This window comes from Vicugna pacos, chromosome 28, assembly GCF_048564905.1.
Source record: "Vicugna pacos chromosome 28, VicPac4, whole genome shotgun sequence".
Taxonomy (NCBI): domain Eukaryota; kingdom Metazoa; phylum Chordata; class Mammalia; order Artiodactyla; family Camelidae; genus Vicugna; species Vicugna pacos.
In genome coordinates, this window is record NC_133014.1 from 10,466,300 (window position 1) to 10,479,695 (window position 13,396).

The window sequence follows — 13,396 nt, forward strand, 5'->3', positions numbered from 1 at the left end:
GAGAGGCCCGACTTAGATGTACCCACACACGAAAGGCTCTGGCGGTGGAAACTGAGGAGAAGGCACAGGGGGGAGCGAGCTTTACTGCCACTGTCTTAAGAAGGTACCACGTTGCCCGGCCCACTCAAGACAAAGTCCGAGAAAAAAACAAAAAAACAAATACAATGTCTCATGTCCACACACCACTTCACACCCATTAGGATAGCTGCTATTAAAAATTTTTTAAATAAAAATAAATTTTAAAAAATCAGAAATAACATGTGTTGGCAAGGACGTGGAGAAATTGGAACTCTCGTGCACTGTTGTGGGAATGGTGCAGCTGCTGCAGAAAACAATGTAGCAGCTCCTCAAAAAATTAAAAATAGAACTACCACATGATCCAGCCGCTCCACTTCTGCGTATAAACCCAAAAGAATTGCAAGCAAGTCTCAAAGAGATATTTGTACACTTCTGTTCACAGCAGAATTATTCACAATAGGCAAAAGATGGAAGCAATCCAAGTATCCATCAACAAAGGCATGGATAAACAACATGTGGTCTATACATACAATGGAATATCATTCACCCTTCAAAAGGAAGGAAACTCTTACACCTGCTACAACGTGGATGAATCTTGAGGACATGATGCTAAGTGAAACAAACCAGACACAAAATGGACAAGTACTGCGTGATTCCATTTAGATGAGGTACTCGGTCAAATTCATTGAGACAGAACGTGGAATGGTGGTTGCTAAGGTTCACAGGGAGGGGGCAATGAGAAGCTAGTGTTTAATGGATACAGAGCCTCAGTTTTACAAGAGGGAAACTTACAGAGATGGATGGTGGTGATGGTTACACACTGTGCATGTAGTAAATACTACTGAACTAACTACACACCTAAAAGGGTTGAGATGGTAAACTTTATGTTGTGTATTTTATCACAATTTTTTTCAGTGTCCACACATATTAAAATTAAAAGCTCCCAATCCTTACTGCCCCACTGGTGACCAGATCGCACTTTTTGTTTTGTTGTGATGCATCTCCTCTTGAGCTTTGTATCCATCTGGTGCCAATTTTATTAATAGAAGAATAAGATTCAAGTAAACTTTCCTCCAGAGAAAGGATGAGCCCAAGAAGCATGCAACTTGCCAGGATCAAAGAATAGGAAAACAAGCCAACGGGTCAATTCAGAAGGTGCAGCCTGGCCCTTCTGAAACCTGCCATTTGGGGGAGAGGGGAGGAGGCTGGGTGGAACAAGGACCAGGTTACAATCCAAAAAATGTATTATCGTTGTCCTTCCGGGTTCTCAGTGTTTCTTTCGATGAGTCACAAAGGTTAGCTGCAAGGCTCTTAAATTAAAAACCCACAGGGTTTTCCTTTTATAGACTGTCCTCAAGAGCCCTCTCACTGAGTGTTCCCTCTGTCCTCATCCCCACTGGCAGCTGCTCTTAGCGTGCGTGTTTACAGAAATACCAGTAGTTATTGCATGCTCCCTTCCATGTGGTTAAGCATTGCCATAAAGCCCAGGCTGGATGAGAAATAGATCTTTCCCTCCTGAGAAAGGCTGAATGGGGCAAAGCTAGTGGTGGTGGCGTGTGTCTTGTGCCACCTACTGGCCACTGATGGGATCACAAGCAAACACCTGAGAGGTGGGCAGGGCTTTGCCACCTGCCATTGAGCTGGCCAGGACCACTGCCCTGCCCACCCTGTAGTGTAGGAGGGGACTGAGAAATGCCACCAACCAACTGCCCCACACTGGAGCAGATCTCCAGTCCTGTACTCCCTAGCGAAGGGCTCCTAACACCTGAGCTACTGTCTGAAGAGGCAGCCCGCTGGGTCTCTTGCTGCCAGGACAAGGGGAACCGACATCGCAGCATTATTCACCACGTGCACATTTAGACTTGGAGGAGGGGCAGACGCCCCACTGGGGTGTGCAACTTTACAGCACTTGCCAGGTAGCATTTAACAAATGTATCTCCTTTGATCCTTGTAACATCTGTATGAGGTAGGTTCTTATTTTAGAAGTGAGGAAACCAAGGCACAGAGAGCTTCAATCATTGGGCTAAATACCTTTCACAGAGGGAAGTGAAGGGCTGCTGGGTCAGCTGTTGGGAAGGGGAACTATAACATAATGATTCTTTTATTGTCTATTTTCCAAAGCAAACACACCAACATGAAGGTATCTGAGTGTCCTCTTAACAGTTTGGAAGCTCCTACTTGAAAGATCCACAGCCAAATGAGCATCCCCAACGTTGGAGCCACTGCCTCATTTCTTGGTTCATTTGAACAAATATGGATTGGCCAGGCTCCAGGCAGACCAGCAGGAGGGAACCCCTCCATCACCTACCGTATGGCAGGAGCACCCCTGATGCCCACAAATGTTTGGCTATTTCCTAAATAAAAACTAATCTTAAATTATGAAAATTGCCACCACTGAGGATATTCATGCTCTGAAGCCCATTCTCAAAGAATTCGGAGCAATAATGGGAATGAGTATGTAAAATCCCCAAGAGTGATCACTTCAAAAATGTGCCTGTTGAGGGGAAGGAAGAGCTAAGTCCTGGGAGAGGGACAAGGCTTGAGATGCTGGCAGGAATGGAGTCAAGTAAACCATCCAAGGGAGACGGCAGCGCCTGGAGCAGCCTCGGGGTGCGGGGGGCGCTGCAGGGCGTCAGAGGAAGCAACACAACAGCACAGACATCTGGGGTCTGCACTGAGGCTCGAACAGAAGCCCCTGCAGTTCCTCCCTCAGTGAGAAATCTATTCATTCACCAGATAGTTACTGAACATCTACTTCATGGCAGCCCTATGGATTCAACAATGTAATGTCCAAGCCAGCCTGGACCCTGCCCTGGGGAGCTTGCAATCACGTGGAGAATGTAGACATTAAACAAGAACAGAGAACATGGAAGTGAAGAATAAGACAGGGAGCTCTGATCGAGCCAGGGTGCATGCACCCCACTGTGGGGGGTGGGGGTCCGAGGGCTTCTTGTCAGGTGAGGCCAGGCAAGAAGAGTGTCCCTGGGAGAGTCTGAGGGATGCAGCTCATTGGCCATGACACAGTAGGTCAGGCTGGAACAGAGGGAGAGAAGGGGAAGGGGGCTGGTGATGACCTCCCCCATTAGAGATGTCACAGTGACCTCAGAGCAATGTAAACTCATTAAAGACGCAATTGGATTTGAGCTTTTCAAAAACCACTCCAGTTTTGGGGTAGAAAGTGGTTTAGTTTGTGCACAAAAGAATGAAGACCAGTGTTAACTCACTTGGGTGATGCCAGTGACAGGGGCCGGGGACTTGACCTGGTGGAGACCATAGGAGGTGGGGAGAAGTGACCAGGTTCAAGGAAATATTAGGAGTTGGGGTCAAAGGAATGTACTAATGGGTTGGACATAAGGGGACAGGATGGGAGGTGTCACGATGACCCCCTGGGAGGATGGGGGTAACGTGTTGTGAAACAGGGAACACCAGAAAACAGTACACTTGATCTGAAAGGTATGAGCATTGTCCTGGGTATAGTGAATCTGAGACGTGTGAGGCCACTAAGGAGGCAGCAGGGATACAATACCAGCTGTCCTCAGCATGTGGGTGATAAATAACCAAGACATGTAGGGAAGCATGAAATTGAACAGAAAAAGAACATAGGAGGAAAGAAAAGCAGTCTAGCCCCAAGGACATTCAGTGTCTGGGTCAGGGATGGGGCGGGGCTGGAGGGGGTGACCAGGGAGGTAGGGAAACCAGCAGGGATTGGGGTCACCAAGGCCAAGGACACAAACGGTCATGAATGACAGAGACTAAGAAGTATCCCGGGGATTGTGCAGGACAGTCTCAGAGGGCCCTTCCCTGTGCAGTCATCCTACTCAATAAGAAACTAGAAGAAGAGCAAAGTCACTCAATGCAAGTAAGGGGGGAAACAGTAAAGATACAACCACAAATCAGTAAAATTGAAAATAAGAAAACAACTGAAAAAAATCAATGGGACAAAAAGCTGATTCTTTGAAAAAAAATCAATAAAATTGGTAAATCTCTAGTAAGACTGACAAAGAAAAAGGGAGAAGACACAAATCACTAATATAAAGAATGAAAAAGGGGCTATCACTACAAATCCTACAGCCAGTACAAGGATAATAAGGGAAGAAACGGAGCAATTCCTCAGAACCACAAACAGGCAGAATTGAACCAAGACGAAACAGACTACTTGTAAAATCCTCTAATCATCACAGAAATTGAATTCATAATTTAAATCTCCCCAAAAAAAGAAATCTCTAGGTCCAAATGGTTTCACTGGAGGGAATCCTACCAAATATTTAAAGAAGAATTAACACATATTTTAGAAAATATTTTCTAGAAAATAGAAGAGGGAGAAATATTTCTCAATTTATTTTATAAGGCTAGTATGCCCTGATTCCAAAACCAGACAAAAACAGTATAAAAAAAAGAAAACTACAGGTCAATTTTTCTTATAAACTTAGATATAAAAATCCTCAACAATATACTAGCAAATAAAATCGAGTAATGTATAAAAAGAATTATATACCATGACTTAGGTAGAATTTATTCCAGGGATGTAAATCTGTTTCAACATTTAAAAATCAATATATATAATCCACCATACCAGTAAGCTAAAAAAATCATAGGATCATATAAATTAATGCATAAAAATCATATGACAAAATCCAATACCTATTCACAATAAAAAAAAAATCCTCTCAGAAAACTAGGAATGGATGGGGAACTTCCTCAACTTGAAAAAGAACATTTTAAAAGTCCTACAGCTAACATTATACTTAATGGTGAAAGACTGAATACTTTCCTGATAAGATGGGGAACAGGCAAGTGCCACTGCTGCCACTGTTACTCAACATAGCATTAGAACTCCGGTGAGCACAAGATGGCAGGGTAAGTAAATAAAACGCATACAGATTGGAAAGGAAGAAATAACTGTCCCTATATGTAGATAACATGATTGTCTACATAGACAATCCCAAGAAATATACACAAAAACTCCTAGAATAAGTGAATCCAGTGAGTTTGCAGCACACAGATCAATCATATTTCCATATACTAACAATATACATGTGAAAACCAAAATTAAAAACACAGTATTTACAATTGCTCCAAAGAAAAGTACATACTTAGGTATAAATCAAACAAAACATGTATAGGACTTTAATGCTGAAAACTACAGAATGCTGATGAAATAAATTAATGACCTACATAGACAACCTATAAGTAGACCTAGAATTAGATGAACTGTGAATAGAAGTCAAACACTTAAAAGGACACACTGTGATCATGGATTGGAATACTCAACACAGTAACAATGTCAATGCTCCCCAAGTTAATTTAAAGGCATAATGAAATTCCTTTCAAAATCCAAGCAAGGATTTCTATAGACAGAGCTAAGCTTCTCCTTAAACTTATAAGAAAAGGCTTAGGATCTAGAACAGCATAAGCAATTTTGAAAAAGAAGGACAAAGTAAGAGGAATGGCTCTACCTGACGTTAAGGCTTACCACGCAGCTACGGTAATCAAGCAACGTGGTCCCGGTAGAGGGATAGACACGTAGATTGTTGGAACATAATGCAGAACGTAGAAACAAAATCTGACTTTTGACAAAGATGCAAAAACAATTCAGTGAAGGAAAGACAGCCTTTTCAACAAATGGTACTGGCACAATAGAACACTGGCAATGAAAAAACTGAACTTTAGGAATACCATTCAGCCATAAAAACCGACAACTTAACACCATTTGCAGCAACATGGATGCTCCTGGAGAATGTCATTCTAAGTAAGCCAGAAAGAGAAGAAAAATACCATATGAGTTCGCTCGTATGCTGAATCTAAAAAAAAACAAAAAACAAAAAACATAAATACAAAACAGAAACAGACTCATAGACATAGAATACAAACTTGTGGTTGCCAAGGGGGCGGAGGGTGGGAAGGGATAGACTGGGATTTGAAAATGTAGAATAGATAAACAAGATTATACTGTACAGCACAGGGAAATATATACAAGATCTTGTGGTAGCTCACAGTGAAAAAAAATGTGACAATGAATATATGTATGTTCATGTATAACTGAAAAATTGTGCTCTACACTGGAATTTGACACAACATTGTAAAATGACTATAACTCAATTTAAAAAAGTTAAAAAATAATAATTAAAATTTAAGGAAAAAAAAACTGAACTTTACCCTAAACCTCACACACACTTCACATAATTAACTCAAAGTAGATAATGGACATGAATGTAAAATGTAAAACTTTTAGAAAATAAACGTAGGAGAAATATTTGGAACCCAGGGCTAGGTGAAGAGCTTTCAGACTGACACCAAAAGTACATTTCAAAAAAGGAAAAAAGTAATAAATCAGATCTCAAAGACTTACAGCTTCTGCTCTGTGAAAGGCTATTAAGAGAATGAAAGGACAAGCTATCGACTGGGAGAAAATATTTGCAAACCACGTATCTTACAAAGAATGTGTATCTGGGATATACATAAAAAGCTCTCAAAACTCAACAGCAAAGAAGTAATTCCACTAGAAAAAAACATGAACAGACATTTCAACAATGAGGATATACAGATGGCAAAAATAAAAAAACAGATGAAAGGTGTTCAACAGCATTATCTATTAGGGAAATACCAATTAGAACCACAATGAGATATTGTTAAAATAAAAAAATAGTGACAACACCACATGCTGGCAATGATGTGGTGAAAGGATCACTCATGACACGCCTGGCGGGGATGTAAAATGATACGGCTGCTCTAGAAGAGTGTGGCAGATTCTTACAAAACTAAATATGCGCTTTACCATACAACCATGGATTACCACCAAGCAATAAAAAAGAATAAACTATTGACATATGCAATGATCTAAGTAGTTCTCAGTGGAATCATACAAAGTAAAAAGAAAAAAAAAGCCAAATCAGATTACACACCGTTTCCACTTATATATTTTTAAATAACAAAATGACACAGATGGAGAAGAGATTAGTGGCTGCCAGGGGTTGGGGTGGGATAGTACAGAACAGTAGTATGAGGACCTGTTCTAACAGAACTGTTCTGTATCTTGGTGGTGGTGTACATGAGTTTAATCACATACGTGATAAAATTGCATAGAACTAAATCTATACATAAGCGATTGCATATCAAACTGGTAAAATCTGAATAAGGTCAACAGATTACACCAGTGTCAATTTCCTATTGTGACACTGCGCTATATAGTTACGCAAGTTTGTACCACTGGGGGGAAATCTGGTGAAGGGTATACAGGATCTCTCTGTATGATAAAACTTTAAAAGTTTTTAATCTTAATATGATTGCAGCTAAACACAAATAAGAAAAAAAAGACAGTAAAAATAAATTATATTAATAACTCTTCATTATGAATGACAAATTAATCAAGTTTTAATTTTGTATTTTCTCCATTTTTGGATAGGTGGACATATCACTTACATTTGGAATCGTTAATCAACTTGATTAAACACAAGATGAGGTTCAAGGTGGAGGTAATGTTGGGATAAGAGGAGGTGGCCTGCGTGTTCGGGCTGGACACTCATTTCTCCCCCTTGAGGCCCATGGCCTTTTCCTTGAGTGCCTTTATAAACCAAAGAGCAGTTCCTGGTGGAATGGTGTGACGTCATCAGTGCCTCATGGCAAAGGCTCCGGAATCTCAGGCGCCACTGGGTCCCAAACACTTGGCCACGGTCGGCGATTTCCTGCTGTTGCAAGGCTGCGTCTTGAGTAAGTGTGAGGGCCGAGGTCTTGACACTGCCTCAAGGTGTTCACTCAGGGTGGGTGCCACTCTTTTCTGTACCAGACTGAGTCTTGGATCCTGAGCTATGTTTTCCCAAAGGAGTCGCAAGGGATGTGGAAGGGGTTACCTGTGAATCTCCAGATGAATGACTGGGGACACAGAAGGAAGACAAACCAGTCTCAAGTTTGAAGGGAAGAGAGAACAGGAGGGGATGTGGGTGGAAGGAGAACAAAACGAATACTGCGGAAGGAGGAGAGAGCAAAGTCACTCCCGGAGAACTCGCCCGTGAGCCTCAGGAGCCACGAGGACTGTGGGCAGAGCAAGAAGAGGGAGGAACACTGCCCTTAGACGGGGCGAGCGACACTGGGCTTCTCGAGGGGGGCGCTGCCTCCATCAGCTTCAAGGACTGTTTCAGACAGACATGGGCCACTCTGGTCGTCTTTCTGCCAGGCTTGGTTGCCCAGGACTTTCTGGTGGTTCACAGGGATCCTCAGGCAGAGCTGATGCCATAAGCATGAAGGTCACCCCGCTGGACACTAGTGGTGTCGCTGCCACCAGCCATTCTTCCCTTGGGCACTGCTCAGACACGAGCTCTAATCCTGAGTCCAAAGAACTCTAGCCACAGTCAGGGGTCAAACCTTAGACAGATCACAGCATTGCTTCCTTAACTGCAAACGAGGGAAGTTATACGCCTCACCTCACAGATCATTATAAAGACTGAACGAGGTAACTCTCCATGCACTGATCGATCAATATCAATATCAGAAGCTCAATAAACAGTCAGTAACTGTTAGCTACTATTATTGCCATTTTAATTCTTACTGGGTTTCACAAGAAGCAGATGAAGCAAAAAGAAATGGCCTGGTGAGAATCAAGTTGGTTTCCTTCCCCTTTTTTTGTACCCAGAGAAGACAGGATTCCTCCGAGCTCCACACCAGCTGCTCAGAGACGGCTCCAAGCCAACAGGAACAGAGCCAGAAGAGGGAGTGCATGGCAGGGAAAGCAGGTGTGTGTGGCCATTCACCCTTCATGTTTCTGAATGAATGAAGGTGACAGGTTATCATGGCTCCAGCATCACTTCCTCCCTTGACTCCCCTGAGTGTGTGCCTGCAGGGCAGGGGAAAAGGTGTCCAGGGTGAGACCGGAGGTCACTATCTTGTTCACCTGTAGTTATTAAAGACATCTATGACCAGAGAATTTCACATCTGTCTCCAGAGGCGTCCCCCAGGCAGATTAATCCATGGAAAGAGGCACAGGAGAGCAGCTTGCGCCTGGCAAAGAGAGGTAAATATTAATTCAATTCCTACCCTCCTTTATAGACAAGTGCAAAGGGGGTGATGGTCATTCTTCTCTTATCCCTTCAGATGTCACGTGCAAAGTCCTCAAGGTGACCGAGAAGGGAAGAACCCAGTACTTCCCAGGTGGGTTCCTCCCATGATCACACAGGGTCCGTCCTCTCTCCCTGCAGCTCCTCGGAATAGGAGCCCTCCGGCCTCCAGTTCTGAGCCTCCAGAGGCTGTCCCCAAGCAGAGAACCAGGAGGACAAGAGGCCACAAGAGGAAGAAACTGGTGGATGTCAAGGCAGGTATGTGTCCTCAGGCACCCCTCAGCTTCCATGGCCCTGCACGGAGCGTCAGTTCCTGCTGAGGAATACTTGTCATCCTGTCCTCAGGGGGCAGGGTCCAGGCTTCAGGGTGAGCTGAAAGGGAAGCACTCGGGACTTCCCTGGGGGCCAGGTCCGTGCTCACGTGGAGTCTTGTTCCTGCAGCTGCCCGGAAGAGCACTCCCCTGACCTCCAATTCCACCTCCTTGGAAGCTGTCTCTGAACTGAAGTCCTGGAGGAAGAGAGGGCAGAAGAGGAACATATGGACTGTCAATCATGTTGAGGGGATGAAACTCAGGATAAACAAGAGGAGAAGACCCAGTTACCGTCCAGAAGACCAAGAAGCATTCTACCGGCTGCTGGGTGCGTGCTCTGAGCTGGTGGAGTCCCGGGCCCTTCCAAACTGAGGACCCCAGTGGCTCTGGGATCATCCCCAAACCTCCCCCAGGGCTTGAAGCTGTCAGGCATCCAGGTGGCACGGGAGCAGATGGCTCCGTGTCCACGTTCTGGTCCTGCTGTAGTGCTGACAGGGTTTCCTGAGACAAGCTCTTAGAGGGAGAAGTGAAAAAGCAGCTCATAGTTGAGTGTTCAATTATCAAGACATTCCAGGACAAATCAAGGGGGGAATCCTCTGCCCACGTTTATTTCTTCCAGTTAAGATATTAGTGATTAATGATGAAAGAACAAACTAGGTCTTGATGTCTTAATGCTCAAAGTAGGAGACAAAACACACACACACACACACAAACATGCACAGAAATAAGTTGCTCTCAGCCAGTGACAAATGCAAAGAAGGAAATTCTTAAAAAGGCAATGAAACCTAGAGATGGGGCGTGTACAAGAGTAGGAAAGCTTTACAGTGTGGGATACCCAGGGAAGGTCTGCGGAGAAGGCAATGTCAGGGCCAAGGGCAGGACTGGGTGTGGCAGGTTTGGGGACGACATGGAGCTGACTGTCCAGCGCAGCATCCACTAGCCACATGCAGCTATTCAAATTTAATTCTAAATGAGTTAAGTAAGTGTCTAAAATACAGTTCCCCTGCTCACCAGCCACATTTCAAACGATCAGTAGCCCCACATGGCTAATGGCTGCCATCCTGGACAGCAGAGATATAGAACATTTTCATCATCACAGCAAGTTCTACTGGATGGCGCTCCTCTGAGAGCCAGGCTGCCTGGAGAAGGGTCAGGGAGGGTGAAGTGATCCGTGGCCCCTCCATCCTCCCATCTGGGCGAATGGCATTGTCCAGGGCAAGGAGTGAAGGACAAGGGGGACCTGGCATCCTCAGGTCATCACTGGAAAATGGCATCTCCAGGGGACAACTTTAATCCCAGATGAGCTTGCCAGGTAGGTGATCCTCCTACCAGTGAGGGGATCCAGAGAAAAAGGAGGGCAGGAGGGCCAGTGTCCCCAGGGGTCATGAACTCTCCACTATCCATCCAAGGTGCTCAGTTATCAGATGGAGCAGAAAAGTTCTGCACAGTCTGAGCATTACTGACATGGATGTGGTGTCACAGAGGCCCAGCGCCACATCCAAGCTTTGATTTAGGCCAGTTTGTTCAACTTTGAGAGCCAGGCCACATCTCTGCATGAAACACACTTATCACTTCCCATGCGTTGAAGATTTAATAACTATCAAAGTCTGAGCCCTGAAGCTAAGACTCACTGTATCTGTGCCAACGCAAAGAGCAGCAGCTGTCACAGCTGTCACCGATGTTAGGGCTCCCGGCCCACCTGGAGCAAAGGGAGCTGCCTCTGCTTCATGAGACAGAGGAACTGGGAGAAGGCTCCAGCTTTCCTCTTCCCTGTGAAATGCCCCGCACCCCAGGCTCTCTGCTCCAAGGCCCTCATCAATTCTCCGTTCCTTTGCAGAGGATCCTGTTATCCAGAGCTTCTTGGAAGCTGACATTTTCCTGAAAGTGTCTGACAAGGTACCTGCAGCACTAAAATGGAGACTGAGAAGTCTGTAGTGTCACCATCCCATGGGGGTAGGTCCAGAGAACAAGGTGTCTTCCTGGGCTAGAGAAGCCCTGGAGAGACCTGCCCTTGGTGCCAGAGAGGAAGGAAGGATGCACCGCTGGTGCCCTGCCCTGGCCCTGGGCATCTCCTCCATCACATCAAAGGGCCATGAGACCCTCAGCAAGGCCGTCCTGGGTGGGGGCGGGACAGCTGGCCCCCTCACACCCTCCCTTCCGTCGAGCCCTGGCCGCCCCGCCATTGGACCCTGTCTCCACACAGTACCTGCTCTCCATGGTGGTGGAGTACTTTGGCCGCGTCGGGCTGCCGGGTCACCTCTACAACAGGATCCACTTCTTCCTGGCCCTGTGAGCACCTCCTCGGGGACCTGCTTTCACTTCTGCCCCAGTCCCCCAGTCCAGCTTCCCTGTCCCGACAGACAGCTTGGCCAATGTGCCTGGAAGGGTCCCCAGTGGTGGTTCCCCTTGGCCCAGAGCAGACAAGGCCTTCAGGGGTCACGTGGTCAGGGCAGGGCAGGCAATGAGTTGGTTCACGGGATAATGAACAGGGCCAGGGAAAACCACTTGCTGCCCAGAGACCAAGTGACCTAAGCGGGAAAACCCCAAGGAAACGATGACAGCCAGAACACTGGCCTGGGCCCGGCACAGCATGCTTGGGGCCTGGCGGGCTTGGTGCTGAGGATGGTCTTGCCTCCTCTGGACCCGGGTCCCCCAGGTGATGGGGATTCCCTGGGCCCCCTCTCCTGGATATACCGCCTCAAGCCCTGGTTCCTCCGGGGTGACCTCGGTACCCTGAGGCTGGGAGCCCTCACTGGGGCTGGGACCAGCCTGCCCTCTTGTCTCGGTGGCAGCTACATCGCCTCCGACATGGAGGAGGACAACCCCACGTCCAAGCGGAGCATCTTCCAGTTCCTGCTCGGCAGGGAGCACTGGCCAGACCTCTACAAGGAGTTCCTCAAGCTGAAGGTGGAATTCTTCCACGCGATGGGGCACCGAGCCTGGGTCACCCTGGAGCTGTGTGAGGAGGTCTGTCGGGGGTGAGGCCTGTCGGGGATGAGGCAGGGGCACCCCAGCAGTCGTGGGGCTGGGCCCTTCCTCCAAGTGCTCACCCTGCGGTGCTTCCCTTTCAGATCCAGGCCCAGAACCCAAATCACTGGGTCTGGAGTCGGGTGCGCCAATGCACCCCCTAGGTCCCCAAGGAATGGAGTGGGGGCTGCAGGGGGTCCAGGTGAGTGCAGTCACCTCCAGGACTGGAGGAAGCGCCACTGCATCCCTTAATGTATTGCTAGCAGAGTAAGGGCTCTGAGACCTCCCCTGGCACAGAAAGTAATTACTGTGTTGATTTCAAAATTCTTCAAATGGATTTGATTATGGAACCATGTCTGAGGTCCCAATTTGCATATCAACTTCTTTTTTCTTTTTTTTTTTTAGGAAAACTCTTGGACATGCTGATCTAAGTAATGAAAATCTCTGCAGGGTTTTGATCTGAGTTGAAATTTTTAAATATAAATACATGAAAAACACTGAGGTCATCCTTTCTGGAAAAGGAGCTGTTACCATGGTGGCTCTTGGGGAAAAAAGAGAAAGAGTAATTCCAACACGTCATCAGAAGTCTTGTGTGTTTTGCTCCCGCTTGATGCAAGCTCCCCTGAGCTGCGTCCCTGAAGGATGTGTCAGGGTCTAGGGTCACCATGGACGGACGGAGCTCCTAGAGCTCTCGAGTCTCTGAACAAATAAAATTGCTGGAAAGTAAAGGAAACAAGCACACATGCAGAACTGTGTGGAAGCACACGGCAGACAAGACATTTATAGAAACCTAGCACCTGACTAGCATCACGCTCCAGCATTTGTTTTCTTTGGCTCAAATTTAGTGTTTCTGTGCGGATTTACTTGAAGCGGAGGGAGTCCTTCACTGAAATGGATCAGGAACACCCTGCTTGGGCAGACGGTTGCACTAGAGCAATCCTGTGAGCTGAGCCCCTCGCTGCAGGGGGTGACGGGGCTCGTTCTGACCCCAGGAGAAAGAAGAGAGGAAAGCAGGTCAAGTGTGTTTTGAGATAAACCAACTTTGATATAAGT

The 13,396-nt window shown here is 46.3% G+C and overlaps 2 protein-coding genes across 6 annotated transcripts in view; one reads left to right on the forward strand and one right to left on the reverse strand.

Moving 5' to 3' along the window:
- ANAPC1 (anaphase promoting complex subunit 1) overlaps nucleotides 1–13,396 on the reverse strand; it is a 180,736-nt gene that overhangs the window by 88,369 nt on the left and 78,971 nt on the right. For 2 of the 5 annotated variants that reach the window (XR_012065179.1, XR_012065178.1), the window contains exon 49: nucleotides 7,438–9,573. The gene's annotated coding sequence lies outside the window, so the exon portion shown is untranslated. Of the gene's footprint in view, nucleotides 1–7,382; nucleotides 9,574–13,396 lie in introns of those variants that run through there. The other 3 variants (XM_072951457.1, XM_072951456.1, XM_072951459.1) reach the window with 2 other exon arrangements.
- LOC116285885 (putative speedy protein E7) lies at nucleotides 7,690–12,920 on the forward strand. Its single transcript, XM_072951460.1, has 10 exons — nucleotides 7,690–7,775; nucleotides 8,645–8,744; nucleotides 8,909–9,022; nucleotides 9,207–9,323; nucleotides 9,507–9,704; nucleotides 11,214–11,272; nucleotides 11,580–11,665; nucleotides 12,169–12,343; nucleotides 12,448–12,545; nucleotides 12,749–12,920. Exons 2-9 carry the CDS (start codon nucleotides 8,729–8,731, stop codon nucleotides 12,505–12,507), a joined length of 825 nt encoding a protein of 274 aa, XP_072807561.1. The 5' UTR covers nucleotides 7,690–7,775; nucleotides 8,645–8,728; the 3' UTR covers nucleotides 12,508–12,545; nucleotides 12,749–12,920.